Genomic DNA, 21,678 nt, shown 5'->3' with positions numbered 1-21,678 from the left:
GTGAAAGCAAGGCAAGCATACAGTAGGGAGCACTTAATCACAAACTGGTAATTATATTAACAATTATCTACAACTGTAAGCAAGAGACTAAAGGAAAAATTTTTGGCTACTAAATTTAGGGGGCATTTAATTAAAACAAAATTAAGATTAATTTGTTTAACAGTAAAGAAAAGTTAAATTTATCTCCAAAGCTTATTTTATACTCATGCCAGACATGACCTAGAGAATCTTCAAGCAGTAATTATGATTCAGCCTATCCTATTACCAATAAAAATTCAGAGATATCACAGTATTTAATCCCTATAATAGAATGTTTAAGGTTTAAAAACTGATAACTACAGTCTTATAGGAATGTATTGTGTTTTCCTATGAGAAACACACTAATGAATTGGAATTATTTTATTCATCCTAAAAAGTACAAAATTGAGGATACTATACTAACATAAAAGCAAACAGAGTCTGGCTTAAAATTTTGTGGCAACTATATATGTGACACATGAAATGATACAATTTAGTTATCTGAAGGATATACAGCTGAGATGTGAGGTCATTTAATAAACATTAAATAAACATTTCAAAGATGTTAAGAAACAAACCTCTTCACCTTAAACACATTTCTTCTGATAATCTACAGAATTATTTACAATTATAAAAGTTATTATTTTAGGAAAATTTAAAATTTAATTATATACAAATTAATATATTTTTATATACAAATTATATATTTATATATAAGTTTAATATACAAGTTATATTTTATACTATTTTATGTTTTTCTTCTATGGGTCAAAACTCTTTGTAGATAATATCGCAAATCTTTTAATATATCCTTTTAATTGCAGGCATGAACTGAGCTCTAAATCAATCCTCACTGATGTCTCTTTTAGGGGTAATGTCAGCACACTTAGGTTGACATCAGAATTCATTAATTTTTACTACGTTACATTCCTAGAGCATGGCCACAGCTCGATATCTTGCCATCTTTTTAACATTTTGTTTCTGAAGTGCAGGTGAAACTGGTAAAATTCTAAAATGGCAGTTTATATATCAGAAAATAACAATGTGAACAACTCAACATAATATGCTCTTATTAAACTCAACCTCTTTGAGATTTTAGGCTATCATACACTTGGCAATTAAGAAATACCAACTACCTGAAATGTTAAGTTCAGTTCATTTTTATATAGCTCTGGGAGAGAATAACTCTGCCTTGCAGATTCTTTTAATATGGTTAAAAGAAAAAAGAAATTATTCTAATGTTTTAAAGCAGAGTGACTATAGTTACCAACACTGTACTGTATATGTCAAAACAGCTACCCGAGAGAACTTGAAATGTTCCCAACACTTAGAAATCATAAATACTCAAGGTGATGGATACTCCAAATACCCTGATTTGATCATTATTCTATGCATGTAACAAAATAAAACATGTACCCCATAAATACAAACAAATATTATATACCAATAAAAATTATTTTTAAAATGGACAGTTATTCAATCTAATTTATAAATCAACAAAAGGAGATAAAATGTTAGGTTGGATCAAATAAAGGTTAATACAATGATAATCTATCATGTTAACGGACAGTATAAAAAGCTATATTCCCAAATACCTGAAAGTAACATTCCAACTGCTAACCTCTTGAAGAAGATAAATTTCCCCTAATGAAAAAGAAATTAGAGAGTTCAGGTTCAAAGGAGTATATAATCTCAAACTGGGTGGGGATCAGTAGACTAGGAAGAAGATTCTCATTATAGAGGAAGTCATGTGCAAATACAGAGCAAACGTCAAGACCTAGTCATTTGTGATGTTAGGATGAAACTAAGATATAATCCATGTTTGACCAAACTGGAGTCTTTACTAAATTTAGAAAGTCAAATGTGTAATCTACTCCATAATTGTGAAATTTCACTACATACACGCATGCACACACATATACACACACACACACACACACACAATGTAACTGGATTTTCATTACTCTAAAATTACTGGTAATATAGAAAAGCTCACATATCACGCATGCTGTATTTATGCCATCTTGTATCTTGAACTCTTATTTATCTACTTCCTGAAAACCTTATTAAAATACTGAAAACCAAAAGCTGTATAAGTACTTTAGGTATAGTTTGCACATCTGCTCATAAGTATCTCTCAGGGAAAATGATAATTGCTGAGATTATCAGTAAAATTAAAGTTCCAAGAGAGCCTACCACCTATCTCCATTTAACTAATACACACATATGCACACACCAAAATAGTGTAAGAATTACCCTAGACTGGGTGTGTACAGGACGTCTGCCTGGCTTAACAATTATGTTTCCAGTACCCAACACAGTGTGCAACACATGGTAGGCACTCCACAAACATCCACTGAATAAAAACTTGACTGAATTGAAACTTAAACTAAAAAAACAAAAAAGTTCATTCAGATGAGCAGACTGATCTGTACATTCTATAAATATATCCCTATATAATCAGCTGACCCACATTTTGTTACCATTAAATATTTTGTAAAGTAATTATACTTATTTTTATAGGACATAACTACTCACTTTTGCTCCTAAACTAAATGAATTTTCTAAACAACTATAATTCTGATGGCAAACAAAAAAGACTAATATTTTCTAATTTTGAACCATTAATCCAAAGCTTGCTTATCACTAGTAAAAGTTTATGATTGAGAAAAACTTAAGTATAATATGTCCTAAGATCTATAATCTGTCTAAAATAAAATTTGTTTAAAAACCCTTTTAAAAATTTTCTCAAAAACCAACAAAAGGCTATCTAGTGTTAAACACTTGTTTTACTAACTCAGGACTTAAAATATCAACTCACAAATTTTGTCTACGTCCAGAAGCTATCTCCCACTAATAAACAATTACATTTTGATACCACGCTATATAACTACTTTACTTCTTCTTGCCACTTCCTGAAAAAAAATCTAAGCTGACATGCAATCTCTAGAGGAAAAAATAGTAAATTATCCGCAACTATCAAGATTATCACTGATTTAAAAATTATGTATGTGAGCTACTCAGAAATACTTCTAGTGGTAACTCAAGTGAAAAAAATAAAAGATCATACTCATTTGAAAAATGAGTTAGGACTATTAAAACTTGCTCTTTAAATATTTTCCCATCTCAACACTCAAATAAACTTGAGTTTCCAAAGGGTAGAACTCAATTGCTGTGTAGAATTTTAGAACTGTAGGTATGTGGGATAATTCCCCTTTCTTTCTCTTGTCTTGAAAGCAGACAAGAGCATGCTTCATTTGCCACATTTCAGTAGTTACTAGGTCCTGCTGTTATTATACTCAAAATATCTCATTAATTTATAGTTAAGAGTACAGGTTCTGAAGCCAGAGTACTCAGGTACAAATTGTGGCTTAGCCACTTTCTAACTATTCACCTTTGGAAAACTACTGTTTCACTTTGCTCACCTACAAAACAGGATTAGAGTCGACCTCAGAGATCTGTTTTGAGGATTAAATGGTCTACTATTATAAAGCACTTAAAAGAGTACGTGGCATGTAATAAGTTCTTGATCGGTGTAGCTCTCCTATCACCACCAAAACCTAGGTTATCTATGTAGCCAAGGTTACCACACAGTCTGCTAACTGGTCTCCCTGTCTCTAGTCTTATTGCCTTTAAGCCCATTCTCCACCCTACAGTCAATGATCTAATGCAAATGTGCCCATGGGCTACCCTAATTCTTATGTACTTCCAATCCTAGAATGTCACACATAAGATTTGTAAATGCTGCAATCTGCTTCCTAGCAGCAACACTCACCTGCCTGGCATTTCTCAAAGTCTGTTACCAAGCCAGAAACATAAGCAGCATGATAAGTAAAGGTAACATTTTAAAAATAAATTCTAATATTGAGTTCCCTTCTTCCTGCTCTATAAAAACGTTTCTAGGTCTGGGTGCAGTGGCTCACACCTGTAATCCCCACACTTTGGGAGGCTGAGGCAGATGGATCCCTTGAGGTCAGAAGTTCGAGATCAGCCTGGCCAACATGGTGAAACCCCATCTCTACAAAAAAATAATTAGCCAGGCATGGTGGCACATGCCTGTAATCCCAGCTACTTGGGAGGCTGAGGCATGAAAATCACTTGAACCTGGGAGGCGGAGGTTGCAGTGAGCTGAGATCACGCCACTGAACTCCAGCCTGGGTGACAGAGCAAGATTCCATCTCCAAAACAAAAAATTCTAACGCTGTAGTTAACACAAACTAAGGCAGCAAAGCAGGAGAAAAGGAGACAGAAAAAAAAAAAAGCTAAACTAACCAAGATATTTTGTACTCTGTGGCAAGCAACGTAGTAAGCATGAAGTAACTATGTAAACATCATCAAATGAGTACTGGCTAGGACATTGTTTTGTAAATGCTAGAAGTTTGAGAACCACACTCAAAGTATGTATAAACATGGGTCCAAAAACACCGAAATACAAATCTATGTGATTCTCCCATCTATCCTTCAAATCTGAGCTCAAGAATTACCACTTCTATAAGTTTCTCTCATACAGAGTTAATCAAGCCTTCTTCTTTAACTCTTTATCTTGTATCACACCATACCACACAGTAAATTATTTAATGTCTGTCTATCCTCCAAGAATATGAGCTTCATGAAGGCAGGGGGACTGGCAATCTTTCCACCCTAGCACCTAGCAAATTGCGTGGCACAAAATAAATTCTGATATAAGCTTGCATGATCTGTCATATTTTATACATTACTGTATAATAACATTTTCCTACAACTTTCCATATTTTAATGTTTCTGAAATAAGAATGTCTAATAATTAATAAGTATATTTAATATGGTGGTATATATTTTTCTTTTCTCTTGGAAGTCTGTTATTAAAATGATAATGCTTCATATAATACATGGTACAAAGCAGCCAGGAAATACAGTGTGAATGAGCAATTCTAGCCCTAATAAAAATGGTATCAACAATTCTTTTCCTAACATGGTTAGTTCTTGATTTTCTACATATGAGAGCAATGGCTAAATATTCTCAATTTACAGATAAGAATACATAAATGATTTGCATATATTTACCTATATCAAATTTTTCTTCAGAATTATCAAGTTATTTTTCCTAAACAAGTATGAAAATCAGTTGTTTCTGAAGATACACTAAGTCTTACCAGAAGGATTCTAATTAATCAAAAGTATACTACGAGGTGTCATCATTTATGTTCTTTTAACATTCTATAACTTATATCTACCTTTTTTCTTCATACACTTCCAACGTGACATTATTTTAAATGATGGCAAGATATACTGCTTCCTCAACCATGTTTTTCTTTGCCAAACCGTAATTCTGCTTACGTGGGACAACGTCCTTACTATGTCTATAAGATTTAATTACTGCCATTTCCATTTCCAAGATTGTTCTATCATTTGACCAACACACATCTCACCCTAAACATCTTTGCCCTGACAAGATTTCAGTTCCTTATATTATTAATGGTCAATATGCTCTCAATGTCCTTTTTCTATATATCTTTCCACTATACTAATCTGCCTATGTTTTAAATTTTCTTAAGAAATCAACCTAGCAAAGTATTTTTCAATTTCTCACTAAAAAAAATTATAAAATATTACACTAACAAATGATCATTTTAATTCTAATCAATGAAAGCAGGCTGGTAAAAACTTGGATAGGAAATTTCCCTATGGATTTACCGATTGATATCAATCTACATCTGTAAATGTTGGACTTATCATATGGTTTACCAGACTGAATTTAGGTAAATCTACATGATGAATATGATTTACTTCATAGTCAAACATGCATTACTTACATCAAAACTTACATCTTGAACTCCTAAGAACAAAAAAAAGTTTACAATATTGAAAAGATTATGAGATATTATCTAAAATTCTGAGCCCCGTGGCGTCTTTGCTTTTCTGTAAGATATACTTTCTGAGACAAATAACTGAAAAATTTCTTTAGGCAACATACCAGCTTCTGACACTGAATCAAAATGGTTGTATTATTTCATTCTAAAAAATATAATATAAACAATTAGAAATGTACATTATTATGTTTTTATCAAAAAGAAAAATTAATTACTTTTGACTCTAAAACACATCATCAGCTGTAAAGCTCACTATCGTAGTCTGTTTATTTAAAAGCTACAAACTACATTCATATGTAAAATTACTTTTTAAAAATTATATTCACATGTGGAAAGGGAAGGAGGAAAGTTTAAGAAAGCTGTTAATCCCCATAAAGTCTATTCTTAGTTATCTAATTTTGGAACACTTCTAGAATTATAAATAAAAATGCTAACAGTTACACTTTTACAGTAGCCTATAGAACACTAAATATATTCTATTCAAATCTAAATGTGCATTTAAATATACTTTATTTTTAGATTTATGAAACATTACTTATATTTAACAAATATTTGCTTAATCTTAAAGCTAATGCCTACATCATTTACCTGATATAGAAAACCATCCAAAATGTAATAAATATAATTTTAAATGATCATTCTGAAGTTAATCACCTAAGAAAAGTCATTGATAATTTATGGTATTTCTATGGCTTTCATTAATTCATTTTAGTTAACACATTTTTATATTTGTATTTCCATTGAAATTACAAGAGTTATTACATACGTAGCACAGAATATTATCTGTATAACTGAATTGACCTTAAACCTACTTCATCTAGAACATTTCTAAAAACTTCACTGAGCTGCCATAATTTTTGTCAGCATATGTAGTACTGAATGACCATTAAAATACCTGAATTGAAACTATTCCAGTCTAGCAGTTTGTAAGATCTTGTGTTACCCATAATTCCGACAAAGGCTGAGTTCAAAACAGCAAATTAGTAGATCAGTTTTAGGTGCAGAATAGTAGGAATAAAACAAAAAACACTACAAACAAGAACGCAATTGACAACACCACTCGACAGGAACTGGAAAGACATAGACAGCAGAGTTAATAAGAAGTAGAAATAGAAAGGGGGAAAGGAGCATGCTATAGTAATCTAACATTAACTAATCTAATTATTTAATTACCTTGATTTTTAAAACCACCCCATTCTTTCCCTTGTTGTAGTCACCCGTTTGCTCAATATTTACCAACGGAGGATGTTCTTTAAAAAAGCCTCCAAAATAATAATCCATAGTTAGCAGGTGGTAGTGGTTTTAAAATAAGATTTTTTCCCTTCTATAGTGAGAATGAAACAAAAATTTCCCATATTCACTGGTCAAAAAATAGCTGCAAAACTCATTTGAGAATGCAAACACAACATTTTTAACATTAGCACATGCATCTCAATCCATCGTTAAGTTTCCTTCAGCAGAGGAACTCAGTGTCACAAAATTAAAACATCATCATTACGGTAGATGTTAATCTAGAGTTTTGTTTTGTTTCAACATTCAGCTTTTCTTCAATATATTAAAATTTCTTCATAAATAATTACTTAAGAGGCCTGGAGATCAGTAAATGTTCTCAAGAAAATGTTCCTTTTTAGTGCGTAATAATACATAAAACAATCCGAAGAATGTGACATTTTATTTTTTGAGATGGAGTCTCCCTCTGTCACCTAGGCTGGAGTGCAGTGGCATGATCTCGGCTTACTGCAACCTCCATCTCTAGGGTCCAAGTGATCCTCCTGCCTCAGCCTCCCAAGTAGCTAGGACCACAGACAATGTACCACCAGGCCCGGATAATTTTTGTATTTTTGGTAGAGAGAGGGTTTCACCATGCTGCCCAGGCCGGTCTCAAACTCCTGAGCTCATGCGATCTGCCCGCCTTGGCCTCCCAAAATGCTGGGATTACAGGTGTAAGCAACCGTGCCCAGTCAGAATGTGATACTTTAAATCAAAATAATATTAGAACCATTAGAATAATTACACATATTTAACTAAAAATAAAACAAAATGAAAATATAACTCATACACCATTGAAAGCACTTATATGTATATGTCCATGACCTTTTGGGAAATAATCCATTAATAACTGAGAATTTCTAAATGTGAGCTGAGAAAATACTCTAAACTGGGAGGAAAGGCAGATAATGGGTGAGCTGGTAGTTACAATACACAAAACACATTCTGTAATAGGAATCACTCTTTTCTTCCCTGGGCCTGGATTCTTACATTTCTTGCACAATTCGCATGAACTGGCACATAAAATAAACCCCAAAATGCAGTTAGTTTTTTTTTTTAAGTAGTGACATTTTAAATACAACTCTCTACTTAAATTTATTTAAGTAAACTTCACCTGTTCTCCCAGACTCTATAGCTTACTCAGAGTACATGGAAGCAACAAAATAAAATCAAAATGTTTTTCTTTTTTTTTTTTTTTTTTTTTTGAGAAGGAGTCTCATTCTGTTGCCCAGGCTGGAGTGCAGTGGCACGATCTCAGCTCACTACAACCTCCGCCTCCCGGTTTCAAGCAATTCTCCTGTCTCAGCCTCCCGAGTAGCTGGGACTACAGGCGCCTGTCACCAGGCCCAGCTAATTTTTGTATTTTTAGTAGAGACAGGGTTTCACCTTGTTGGTCAGGCTGGTCTCAAAACTCCTGACCTCAGGTGATCCACCCGCCTCAAACTGGCTTCCCAAAGTGTTGGGATTACAGGCGTGAGCCTCCGTGCCCAGCCCAAAATGTTTTTCAGTAAGCAGAAGACATCTAGTAATTAAATATACTCCTGAAACCATGTTTCGAACTATCAGATCAGTGGGTGCCATCTATTAAAATATTTGAGTCAGTGGTCCATAGAAACACAGGTAACTAGCCTTGGGTCACAAGGGTGATGTCAGGTATTTTAACTCAGTATTTCCTTGCATTTTCCAAATAATTCAAGTTCCTTAACACAAAGATATAGAATTTGGCATAGTCTTCAAGATCCCAATACATTAAACTGGCATCAGTCTGAATTTTTCTTTAAGTACTGTACACAAATACTACAATGGAGAAAACATCTTATATTGACCACAAAAATAAGAAACAGGGGGAAAAAAAACTAAAGAAGGGGAAAAAAAGAGAAAACCAGTGCTTAGAAGATGCATTTGCCCAGTTTTAGAGTTAAATAATCCTGACTCGCACTGTTTTTCTGAAATCTCATTCAGGGTCCAGAGAATTCTAGTCTTCTCTGAAATAAACTCAAATGACATCAAACTACAGGGCATAAATTAAACTTTAAAAAAATTTTAAAAAATAGTAATGCTCTGTATCCTCAAAAATAGTCATTATCTACAATATTTTGGTCCAATAACTTCAAAGCATTTTACCCTTCTTTCCTTTTTTTTTTTTTTTTTTTTTTTGAGACAGAGTTTCGCTCTTGTCGCCCAGGCTGGAGTGTAGTGGCGCAATCTCGGCTCACTGCAACCTCCACCTCCCGGGTTCAAGCAATTCTCTGCCTCAGCTTCCCAAGTAGCTGGGATTACAGGTGCCTGCCACCACGCTCAGCTGATTTTTGTATTTTTAGTATTTTACAGGCGTGAGCCACTGTGTCCGGCCACTCTTCTTTTTATAGCTGTCAATACAAGCCTCACAAAGAGGTCACTGGACGTGACAATTTAAAATTTTCAAAAATATATACGTCTATACACCAAATAAGAATACTAATATAACTTCAGGTTTAATGTATGTTGATTGAGCATCTAGTCAATGAGAGATGCAAGAACACATTCCATATGGAAAGTTCCCACTATTCATCATGCTTATTTTAGACGTAGAAAAATCACCAGAGGATTTCTGATCCAAGCGCCTGAATCCAGTGGGACTTTGATGCCTACTCGCTTTTATAATTATGGTTCTATGTTTTAAAGAAGTAAGCTACTATTCTTACTCGTTTGCTTAAACATAACAAATAGCTACATAAAAGAAACTGAAGGACCAGATGTTAGTTTGCTCATCTGTTTTTCAATTCTTAGCTACTCTAGACAACGCCTACAATTACTTTGTTGCCCATGCTGGATTCCACCAATGACAGAGTGGAATCCCAGCACAGTGCTGGGATCTGGGTTCTGTGTCTCCTGAGTGCTGCCTGGGTAGGCTGGAGGAGACAGGTGGCCGTGGTCAAGACAGTCCCAGTGTGTTCAAGTTACACAATGAGCTCTAAGAAATGACAGCTCCAGTAGCCTGCTCAGGAAGAGGGTCTTTGACCCATGGACTGGTTTGGTTCCCTCTGCTACCTATCTGTTCCTATGACACCCACAGTGTTTACATAGGTCTTGTTGTGTTGCCCAGGTTGTTGCCCAAGTCTGGCTATGTTGCCCTGGGCTCAAGCGATCCTCCTTGCCCCGGCCTCCTGAGTAGCTGGGACAACAGGCACATGCTACTGTGCCCAGCTTTACAATTACATTTTTAAAAATACCTGTTTTAAGAACAAGGAAAATAAGTAATCTATAAAAAGCTACTGCTAATGAAAAGAACTAACATCTTAAACTAATGGCCATAATGGTCAATTTATAAAAATGTTTATCTCCCCTGGGTCAAAGAAAAGTTATTTAAGGATTTCCTTAAAGTGATATTGTGACCAAAAATAAATCGATTGGTTTTTTACAGAAAAGTAACTAAAATACACTTAGTTTATTTATAATTAAGATGACTACAAATATATTAAAGTAACGTGCTAGTTTATACTTTCTTTTCATTTCTCTTTTCAGTTAGATTTGGCTTTAAAAAAATCATAAAAATCAATTTTAATAACCACAATTTAAATAAAGGAAACATTGAAACTTTTTAAGAACATACCAGGATTGTGGATACGATCCAAAAGCTTCACAGAACGTGCACTAACTACACCCCCAACGTGTACAAGGAATCCAGGAGGAAATGCCGTCAAGGTAAAAAATGGAAATTCCTAGTGGAAAGAATAGGGGAAAAATACAACTTATCATGTGTAGAGTGTAAAAAATTTGCTTATTGAAAAGCTTGCCATAGCAACTGTATTACATCCCTTGAAATAAAAGGCCACCCATCATACATTACACATGCTTTGTAATTAAAAGTTTTATTAAATGTTTAGAGTTTCAAATCCATTTCCCCATATATACAATGTTATACAGAATCCAAAGACCCATTTCATCAGTTCTCAATGAAGAAAAAAAAAGTGTTCCTTCAATTTAAGATATTTGAAACACACTCTTCCTTCCTCTGAATCTCCAACTCTGATGGAACTTCTCAATGAGATGAGGGAACTGCCCTATCCCTCTACACCATTATCTATTTCTCAGTGGTTTAGACACCCCCTTCACATGAACACCCAGTATAAGACACTGGTAAAGACTCTAAAAACCTGGGGCCAAGGGATCTAAATGAAAGTGGGACCAAAGGAGGATAAGTGAGAGGATAAGCAGTGTGGGTTAAGAGAAAGAGGATAGTGGCAAATATCAAGTTGAGATGGGTAGAGAATCATTGTGTGAGGTTACTCTATCAACACCAATGTGGCAGGAACAAATACAAGTGCATAAAGGTACATTAAGGAAAGTTGAAAGGTACATAGATAACAGCTAGGAAGGCAATAAAATTCCACAAGTTCTTGCAAGCTTTATTCTCTCCTTCTCTCTTAAAGAATAAAATTCATCAACTTAGAGACAAAGAGAAACACAAAAAAGACAAATGAAAAAGCCGAGAAAGGAAATTCATTGAAATAGGACCCAATAAGAAAATGGAGCTCCTGTGGAAACATGGAGGCCCCTCACATTACACAAATTGGATGCAAGTAAGGAAAACTTGATGTTTGACCTGTCTGGCTGCAAGATTAATGTAGCTCACTTAACTGGAATCACTTACCAGTAGCCTCAGCTATTTAGAACATAATTGAGCATAATTGAGAAAAATAAGCAAAACAGGGCTCTCAACGGTCAAAAGAACTGTTATGGTCTCAAGCTCTAAAGCTCATATACTTTATTCATAGGAGACTCCCACAGATCATATTCATACTATATTATAGTAGTTATAAATTTTTATCTTAAGAAGAAACAATTCTAAAATTTATCATGATCTTATTTTCAAGACCACCTCAGATTAAATGCAACAAATAAAAGCTGGTAAAGAGATACAGAATACCACCAGAAGCAGGCTCATTAAAAGCAGCAAGAATTATTCACTGGCTGCTTCAAGCATGGAGAATACAAACTCACAAAAGCATGATCATGAAGCACGGCAACTTGGAATCATTTTGCACAAAAGCTATCAGTCCTGTGCACCTCAGTAACCCATGAAGGTTGAGTATAAAAAAATTTCTAAAATTTATTTAGAAATAAATTCAGTTCAAATTTAGAAGTAATCTTTAAACAAGAGAAAGAAAAATCCAGGCTACGTAAGAAAAAAGTAAAAAACTGGTCTATGGAAGTGGTTAGGTATGGCCCAGCAGAAAGGTAGAGGGAAAATAAGGAAGAGGATGGAAGGAGAGTACGTCACTTATAATAAATGTATTATAATATGTTTAGTCAAAATGCATCCTTATTTCCATTTAAACTTCTTTTTCTGTCCTCTAAGTTTTATTCCTGGAAATCTAATAAAAACTGTACAAACTAGAAGATTACCTCATAATGAATTCATATTTATTATTAGGAAATTTGAATGTAAATGAAGTTTTGAGTCATAAAAATATTCGAATGGATTTATTGTTAGGCACAGCACACACGGGGTAATTACACAATATAAGTATTAAGAAAGAAGTTGGGAAAACAGTTCGGTAATCACTGAGCAAGTACATTTGAACTTTGTAAATGTGAGTTTTAAATGAGAAATGTATAGGTAAGCTTATATTATTAATAATGTAGTTAGGTCTTTCAGATTTTTTTTTCAGTGTTAGGATCACTTAAATTTTAATATTTCCTCAAAATATCTGAGGCATGTGGTGGTCTCACAGAATAAAAAATCACTTTATATGTAATCTTTATACTTAAATCTTTTAAATATCTAGACAAGAGATACTGAAAATAACATTTTTGTAAGCTAAATGGAAGATAGTACTTCCTTTTTCCTTCTAAAGAAATAGGTAAATTATGTATTAGAAAATATTTTCATATAAGATTTTACATAAGTATGAATAAATGAACCTAAATGACTTCTCAATTCAGGGTTCTTTACCCTTCTCCCCAAAGTTCTTTGTTTGGGATAAAGAAACGAGGAGAAGCATTGTACTAGAGCTGGTCAGAAAGAAACACACAGGCGATGGCTGCCCATTGAGGCCACGACCCACTCTCCACCTCACATGTCCCCAGTTCACCTAATCGGCACACCAATTCACTCTAAAACACAAAATTTAACCTATAATAAATAAAAATGTCATTGTTATTTAACCAAAACTCCGTCTTCATACAATTCTCTCATGAGAAGAGCTACTGCTGAAATCTATAGCAGATTGTTAAGTACCTATCATCACCACCATAACTAGCAACTACTGTCAAGTACTTCTATGTGCCAGGCCCTGTAGCCTGTGCTGTATAACCTTTCCCATATGAGGGAAGTACTATTATCTCCGTTTTTTATATGAAAAACTGAAGTCAAAAGGGCCTTTTATTCCTAGATTCTTTATAAGCAACAAACTTTATCATCTGGTTTCACTGTCATTTAGAGTTAAGGATTTGATTTTATTACACCTGATGAATTTATAGATTTTTCTTCTGTTTAAAAGAATAGCTTCTGCCGGGCACAGTGGCTCAAGCCTGTAATCCCAGCACTTTGGGAGGCTGAGGTAGGTGGATCACCTGAGGTTAGGAGTTCAAGACCAGCCTGATCAACATACTGAAACCCCGTCTCTACTAAAAATACAAAAATTAGCCAGTCGTAGTGGCGGACGCCTGTAATCCCAGCTACTCAGGAGGCTGAGGCAGGAGAATTGCTTGAACCCTGGAGGCGGAGGTTGCAGTGAGCCGAGATCATGCCATTGCCCTCCACCCTGGGCAAGAAGAACAGAACTTCGTCTCAATGAAAAAAAAAAGAGAATAGCTTCCTTAAGATCAGCCCAAGCACATCCCGCTTTCAATGTCTAGATGTGAATTTCAGGAACTGCAGAAGAAATTTTCTCCAGAAAGTCTTCATATTTAAAGTAGCTTTCCCTGTGGTACCTAGATAAAGTTACATGCTGATGCTTTGACATAAGCCAAGGGCAGGCAGCATAAAAATATTTAATAGTGTGTGCTCAAAGACAGGTTAGTTGAAAAATCATCAGAGCACAATGGGAGTATTCTTTTAAAAAGAGATTTAAATAGGATTTTTCTTAGGAGCTATTTAAATAGTTTATTCTTTAAATCAAATACTCTTTTTATTATTGCAAAAGACTAAACTTCCTAGATATAAAATCCATAACAGATTTCTGCCATGGTTTATTGTACAATTTTACTCCCACTTCTAAAAAGATCAAAATTCTTCAAGAGTTTACCTTATATCAATGTTTCCCAAAATGTGTTCCTCACTAACAGGTATTTTAAAAGGAAAGTTCTATGGTAAAATGTACTTGCGAAATACTAGGTTAAAATAAGTTCACTAGGTTTCTTGACTGAAGGAACTAAAAAAGTACTTCCATATTTTCTCACAGGTAAAATAAAAGTCTTATTGAAAAACAAATCTGGCTGAGCACAGTGGCTCATGCCTCTAACCCCAGCACTCTAAAAGGCTGAGATGGGAGGATCACTTGAGCCCAGGAGTTCGAAACCAGCCTGGGCATCATAGAGAGAGGCTCTCTCCTAATTAATTAATTAAATATCTATTTACTTTACGTCAAAAAATTCATAGGTGGAACTTAAATCTAAATAAAACTTTTATCTCTATTTCTCATCTCCCGAAAACCTAGCAATGCTTCTGTGCAGTAAAGAATAACACTTTTAATTTTGACAACTACTACTTGAATAATCCGTAAAAGAGACTGGGCAAATAAAGTTTCTCTTTCCTCAAGAAAAAAAAAAAAAAAAGGCCATATAATTTATTAAGGGTGGTTTACCAAAGGGATAGAAACAAATATTAAAGAAAGGAATATAAAACATCATATAAGTAGATCATGTCAGTGACATAATCTAGTGTTCAGATTAGCAGAATTAAGTCATATCTGAACACATATGGAGAGAATTCTTCATACTTCTTGCTTTTCCCAAAACAGAAGCCATACTAATGGCAGTCGCAAGTGAATAGGAAAGCCAAAGATGATAATGCTTTGGCTGCTTACTTTGTACACAAGGTAGAGAAGTACTTTCATAAACTTAAGTAACTGCTACTTCGAGGATAGGCGATATAGATGTACTGCCAACTCAGGACTGACAAGGTTGTAAATGAAAACTATAGTTCTCTACACCTTTACTGTTAATTCCATGAAGTTTATTTAGTAATCTATGTCCAATGTGTAAATGTGTCCAAAATTTTAAGAATGTTTAAATGCATATCTGAAAACACAAATTTTATCCAAACTAATTCAAAATGGTTTTCACTGCTTAATATTTTTTTCCCTTAAAGTGAGATGGTTTTTAAAGATTCTTGGTACAGACAATAAAGTCACAGGCACAACATACAAGTAAAATCTTATTATATCGAATTTCAAGGGAACCCACATTTTTCTGTTGATGTGAATTCCAGAATGGTAATTTCATTATAAGCAAGCATATTCCTATTGTGAAAAACTCTGTAGAGAACGTAATAATGGGACAGGGAAAAAGAGCATTCTGGCCTAAAAAAATGGTAAGTGGACACACACACACAGCTTCACTCTGACCCTCTTCAACGTTTTCAGTCTTTTATTATATTTGGTTTTAATAGCTGATTTGAATGTTTAGGTGGGCCTTTTGGTGGCAGTTGTAGGTTTGCCTGCAAGGTGCGAGAGTAGTTGGAAGGTAACTGCTGCTTGATAGAGCATGAAGCAAAAAATGAGCTAAAGCCTCATCATTGCTTAGTTCAGCTCTGCTCTCTTCAGCCTTGTCTAGGTAAACAGTGCATACACAGATACTGTCAGCATAAGGAGGGAAAAGTCTAGAAAATAAATTGTACCAACCTCTAGAGGAGAAATACTTTAGTTTTATGAAATGTATCCTTTTACAGGTATTTACTCTTTCATCTTTTTTTCCCCCAAATGCTAGTGTAATAATAGAACATGTAAAAGAAAATTCTGTAAATGCTTATAGCTTCCAAATCAGGCACAATGAAAGCTATAGAACTATGTCTTAAAATTACTGACATGACATATATAACATGCACCATATTAGTTAGTAGAAAAAAGAAGATGAGTCTCACAGTGCTATTAAATAAAAAAAAAACTTTGCATTACGAAAAGAAAAACGCTGTCAACATTTGCTAAAAGATTAAATAAAATTTAAATGACCAAGATTAAAACTAGAAAGCTATCAATACAAGAAATAGGCTCTCACACATTTTTCAGAAACATACCCGCCTTCTACAGAACCTATGAGGCGATCCTCCCTTAGCAATGAAGTTTATTTAAAAAAAAAAAAAGAGAGAGAGAGAAATCATCCAAAAACTGTAACTGCTTATTTTCCCAATGAACAAATACAGCTAAATCTCAAACTTACAGTAACTGAAATAGATGCATTATACTGAATAACCACATTATTTATATTAATCTTTAGAAATATAGAATCTGTACATTTCTTATTCCTAAGAGATTGGTCAATGATAAAAGTAATCTCAGCAAATAAATATGTTTATATTCTAAGGAATTATTTTTAATATAATAAAATGCTACTGGAATTTTTTTTCTGCAAAATGTTTACCATCTCCTTTCCAATGATAAACGTAATGGAAAATTACTTCAGCATTCAATAGGTATTCTCAAAAATAGTATTTCTGATAAAAGATTAAACAAGACAAAAATTATTATTACGTAATTATTCCAAATCAACAGTAATTATCCATAAACAAATTACTTTGACACCTTAAATCCATTTTGGACTTCAAAACTGCAATATTATAGATATGTAACCAAAACAGTTCATGAAAACATGCAAGTACATGGAAGCATAAGATAACAAAGTCATATTAACAGTGTAAGAACAAAGAATATCAAGTGAATCTTACCCTCTGTTCCAACGCTGATTGAGTCTGTTGTCTTAAAAGAGCTTTAAAGGGCCCCCCTTCTTTTCCAGCACTACCACTTCCCATTCCTACAGAACATCAGTACATAAATAACAACCAAAAAAGCAACTATAGAAACAAAGTTTAATTGCATTCATCTTCATAAACATCATGAGTTGAAATGTGATAAAATGATCGAAACATTTAAAGCACTGGGGATGACAAATAAAGCACATATTTTACTCTACTTTTATTCACAGTTTTCTTTAGATGCAACATGTCAGAGCCCTACTGACCCCAGCTAGTTTTGGACTTAATTTTTTCAGAAAATTATAAGAAAAAGTATGTAAAGGTGATGAATCTTTGCATAATATTCCATTTTAAAAGCTGAGTCTTTTAATTAAAATAATCAAGATAGTAACAATTACTATGCTAACAATTTAAGAATACTAACAAATGAGAAATATAAAATGTTTGATTAAATGTAAATATAGAGACAAAAGCACTACTTGTGCTCACTGAAAATATTCCAAAATTCTCTAGAAAACATAAAATTCAGGTGAGTCTGAAATATAGTCAAATCTATTTTCTTATAACTTCCCATTTCTAAACATATCATGACAAAACAGTATTAATTTCATACGTGTCAACGCTCATCCACAAAAATCAACATAAACTTTTTTAAGTAAACAAAAAACCACAGACATGTAATAGACACATCACAAATGTACATAGTTATGAATGAAAGAATTATCTTTCCCAAGCTCTTAGATGTATTTTTTACGGCTTAATTTTGAATTTCTTTCCCTACCTTATTTTATTGTTCTGACCATGCCAATAGATCAACTATGGTCAAACAATCATAGAAAGCAGGGGACAGGTAAGAAGCCAGTGCTCTACAGACTAGAGTTAATCCCATCCCTTTCAAAACGGAAGATGCATACAGCCAAATTTACCACAATGACTTAAAAAGGAACTAATTAACTTTTACATTTTTAGCTGTTCTTGGATAAGGAAACAAAGGTTAGCATATGTATAGTCCCATTCTGTTCCTAAAAACAAAAAAATGGTTTTTCTTATAGTAATCTGAACATTATTTTTAGAGACTATACAATACTAAACATAGAAATGAAACTAAGATCTTTATATGAAGCATATTAAAAGCCAGAAAATAAAATGTAAATTTGTAGTGATAATTGAAATATCAGAAAATAGAGCAGAAAAATTTAATAATTAATGCAACAGACAGAAAAAAAGATAATAAAAGAATATCACCAAAATGAGACTTAAACTGATTCAAACAGAATAATTTACTAATGTAATCATATGGTTTAGCAACATGATGACACAGGTCCAATGTGAATGGAGTTGGTATGAAGGGAAAGAAAGTAAAGCATCTAAAACAGAAACTGTAGTAATAAGAATCTAATAATATTAGAAATACCCAGATCTATGTCCTTATATAATTTTTTAATATATAAAATAATTTGGCAGAATATTCATGATTAGCCATCAAGTAATCCTCAATTATATCCTTATAATTCCAATTATTTAACTCTGACTACCAGTAAGAAAAATAATAGAAAGGCATCTTGTATAAAATACCCAATACTTTTTTACAGCATGAAAAATAAAGGGATTAAAAAGCTGACATAATGTGATCCTACCAGAAGCAGCCAGGAACAGCTCTTCACTGAAAGAAACACTTTTCCTCAGAACTGGGCTGACAAGGCTAGAATGATGAGGGGTAAGGCTAGATTCCGAGAGGAGGAGACAGGACTTTTTAAGATGAAGGGAACCACAAGAGAGAGAGGGGGAGCTGGGACACAGGTAAATCCTAGGTCCCTGTGGGTAAGGTGCTGTGGAGGAAAGTAGCAGAGAAAAGATGCAGATTCAGAAGATGATCAGAAAATGCAGGCTAAGGAAAGCAATGATGAGGCAAAATATAACAATAAAAATGAACTTTAAAATGTACAGACAAATTACACTAAGCAAATGAGAAGTCACTAGCAAGACCATCTATCCCACGTAATGAAAATAACAGGCATAGTCTAAAACTTAACAAAACCTTTACAAACTTCACATTCATTAAAATTTTTTAAATCACTAACTTAGGATTTTATGTGATTCTAATAACTTTTAATTAATGTCTTCAAAATACTTAACTTGCCTGCCCTTTTTGGCTTAAGAATTTGTAAGATTCAAATGTACCCCATTTTCAAATTTTTAGAGCCAGACTTGCTGCCTAAAATATAAACACTTATTTAAAGTTATAAAGGTGCAGTACTATAAATGTTACTAACTAAAAGATAGCATCAATGGGCACTTTAATTGAATACCCATAAAAAATACTCAGTACTGGATTAGGTAAACAGTTGTCAGTATTAATTTTAATATTAACTTCTGTCCAGTTTTGAGATATATATTAATACTTTTCTTTTTCCTCTAAAATGTTTAATACTTTACTCTGATCATAGTATTATTTGCATTTACAGAGACATGAGTACCCTAAGGGTCAAATACCCTCTATAAAAACTATACATAGTTAAAAGACTGGCTAAAAAAAATTAGCTAAAATCAGGTGTCAAATCAATATTCTAACACTAGTAAATCTAAAATTCCACTATTAGTTAAATACTTGGGAAAAAATATAAAAATAAAACCTTGTAAATGTCAAAAATTAGTATCTACAGAAATATAAAATTTTTTAAAAGAGACCTACCAGAAATATAGATAATGTAGCTTTAACTACAAACAGAAAAAAAAAAACAACTTTCTCAGTCTAAATGTTATTAACTTTATTCTACTTTTGGATTCCCAAATAAATTATAATCAGCTTATCTCTGTCTATTATTTCTCAAGACACTGATTCTGATATAGGTAAATCAGAAGGCAGAAAATCATGAAATACAGGCTGAAATTATAGTTTTAGAATTTTTATAACAATCACAATTTTGCCATTTGAAGTCTCCATGAGAAATAGGAGTGCTCCTCAGGACAATTTAGAGATATTTAGGGACTCATAATATAAGGCCAAGGGGCTGAAAACTGCTAATATTATATAAATAAACTACTGAAGTAATAAATAATTTTAGGAAAAAAAATTATTTAGAGGTAGCTTATAAATATAGGAATACATGAGAATAACACCCCATTTGTAAATAAATTTTTTTAAACTAAAAATTTGGAGCCAGAAGATGAAATATGACAAGTTCATTGATATTTATTCCTTGACAATCTTCTTTAGGCTTGGCCTTTTTGGTAAATTAAAAAAAAAAGAAACAAGAAACAGAAAGACCAAGGAAATGCTTTCCAAACTTTATCTGTGGTATGGCAAAAAAATAAAATAATAATAATAATAACAATAAATAAATAAAGGCCTGGAATATGCAGTCTGTGGACCAAAGTCTCAAAAATATTTTTTTAAACTTATTACTCAAATAGTAATGTAAGTCTTTCTTGTCTTGATTGTCATGAATTTTAAGGCCAGAGTCTCTTACTCTTTATCTGAAAAAAAAAATCTTTTTTCACTACAATCTGGATGGTTCCATTTTTATGGCATAAACCTCGTAAGGTGCCAAATTCCAAAGCATCCATTACTGTCAAATAACTACATTATTTGTAGACATTATTCACAATTATCTAGAAAGATGAAGCTGTTATCTTCAAGAAAACAGGTGTTTATAATTATCTTTATATTTTACAACTTCATTTATAAAAACAGAAATTAAATCTATAGGCTTTTTAAAAAATGATCTTTCCTTAGAAGTAGCACTGCTTTGGATTTAGACTTCTTTTCCTTGTTTTCACAAAATCTAGGATTGTTTTATAAATTTCTTTTCTAACATACATATAGGGCTATTAAAAATATTAACTAAAAATAACAAATAAGAACTATGTTTTAATCATCTGATGGGAAAACTGTCAGACAAAAATACTATTTATAAAAATTTCATCACTATTAAGCTTTTAAATTTATTTTAAATTTTTCTAAACAATAATAATTTAATGATTTAAATAAGTTAATTCTATTCTAAGGTATTAAGAACTAATTTGATTTTTAATCAACTTTTTATCATAAAACATATTCATAAAAACCCAGAAATCATTCATCAAAATACACTAGAAAATACAAATTTAATGAACAGAAAAATTTAAGAATAAGTAAAAATGCTATTTTCTAACCTAGAAAGACTAGTAAAACCAAACATTTTAAATATCCAGTTAATAAATAGATAGATGTACTCTAATATAACCATTTCAGTGGTTTAAAGTTTTTTCATAATAAAATCTTAGAATTATATTCACTAATAGGCAGAAATAATAAATTCAAAAATGCTTGTATGCAATTGATTGCAAGCCACTAGTGTTACTTTTTAGTCAAAATGTTTTAAGATGTTATTCCTTTTAATTCGAGCATAAAATGAAAAATGTCTACATGCCAAAATAAATCATGGACTTTGATATCTACACTATGATTAAATCAATGAAATGTAAACAAGATAATTTCTGAATTATACAAAATTTTCATATTTTAATTGCAGTAACTGAAAATGGTCAGAATTCACATTTTCTTTTTAACTTAAGTGGCAAAAACAAGAGGAAAGATTTGGATGGAAAGCTAATAGGAAATAGAAACAAATTTTTAAAAAAAGAAAAAATAAAAGGTGGGTGGAA

General features: G+C 32.7%; 1 protein-coding gene and 1 long non-coding RNA gene across 23 annotated transcripts in view; one reads left to right on the top strand and one right to left on the bottom strand.

Annotated features, from left to right (window-relative positions):
* Window positions 1–21,678, top strand: part of LOC134728444 (uncharacterized) — a 203,453-nt gene that overhangs the window by 80,653 nt on the left and 101,122 nt on the right. The gene's annotated exons all lie outside the window — the stretch shown is intronic.
* The window catches only part of C2CD5 (C2 calcium dependent domain containing 5), a 97,906-nt gene that overhangs the window by 47,421 nt on the left and 28,807 nt on the right, over window positions 1–21,678 (bottom strand). For 8 of the 21 annotated variants that reach the window (XM_034936174.3, XM_055095856.2, XM_003828885.6 and 5 more), the window contains 2 exons: window positions 17,005–17,090; window positions 10,729–10,837 (listed from right to left, as the gene is read on the bottom strand). In XM_034936174.3, the coding sequence (XP_034792065.1) occupies window positions 10,729–10,837; window positions 17,005–17,090 (195 nt within the window). Of the gene's footprint in view, window positions 1–6,762; window positions 6,829–10,728; window positions 10,838–16,356; window positions 16,390–17,004; window positions 17,091–21,678 lie in introns of all 21 variants that reach the window. The other 13 variants (XM_034936171.3, XM_063593164.1, XM_063593162.1 and 10 more) reach the window with 3 other exon arrangements.

The sequence above is a fragment of the Pan paniscus genome, chromosome 10, assembly GCF_029289425.2.
Source record: "Pan paniscus chromosome 10, NHGRI_mPanPan1-v2.0_pri, whole genome shotgun sequence".
NCBI classification, from domain to species: Eukaryota; Metazoa; Chordata; class Mammalia; order Primates; family Hominidae; genus Pan; species Pan paniscus.
Note: the sequence above shows the minus strand (reverse complement) of the source record. Positions and strands in the feature narration are given on the sequence as shown.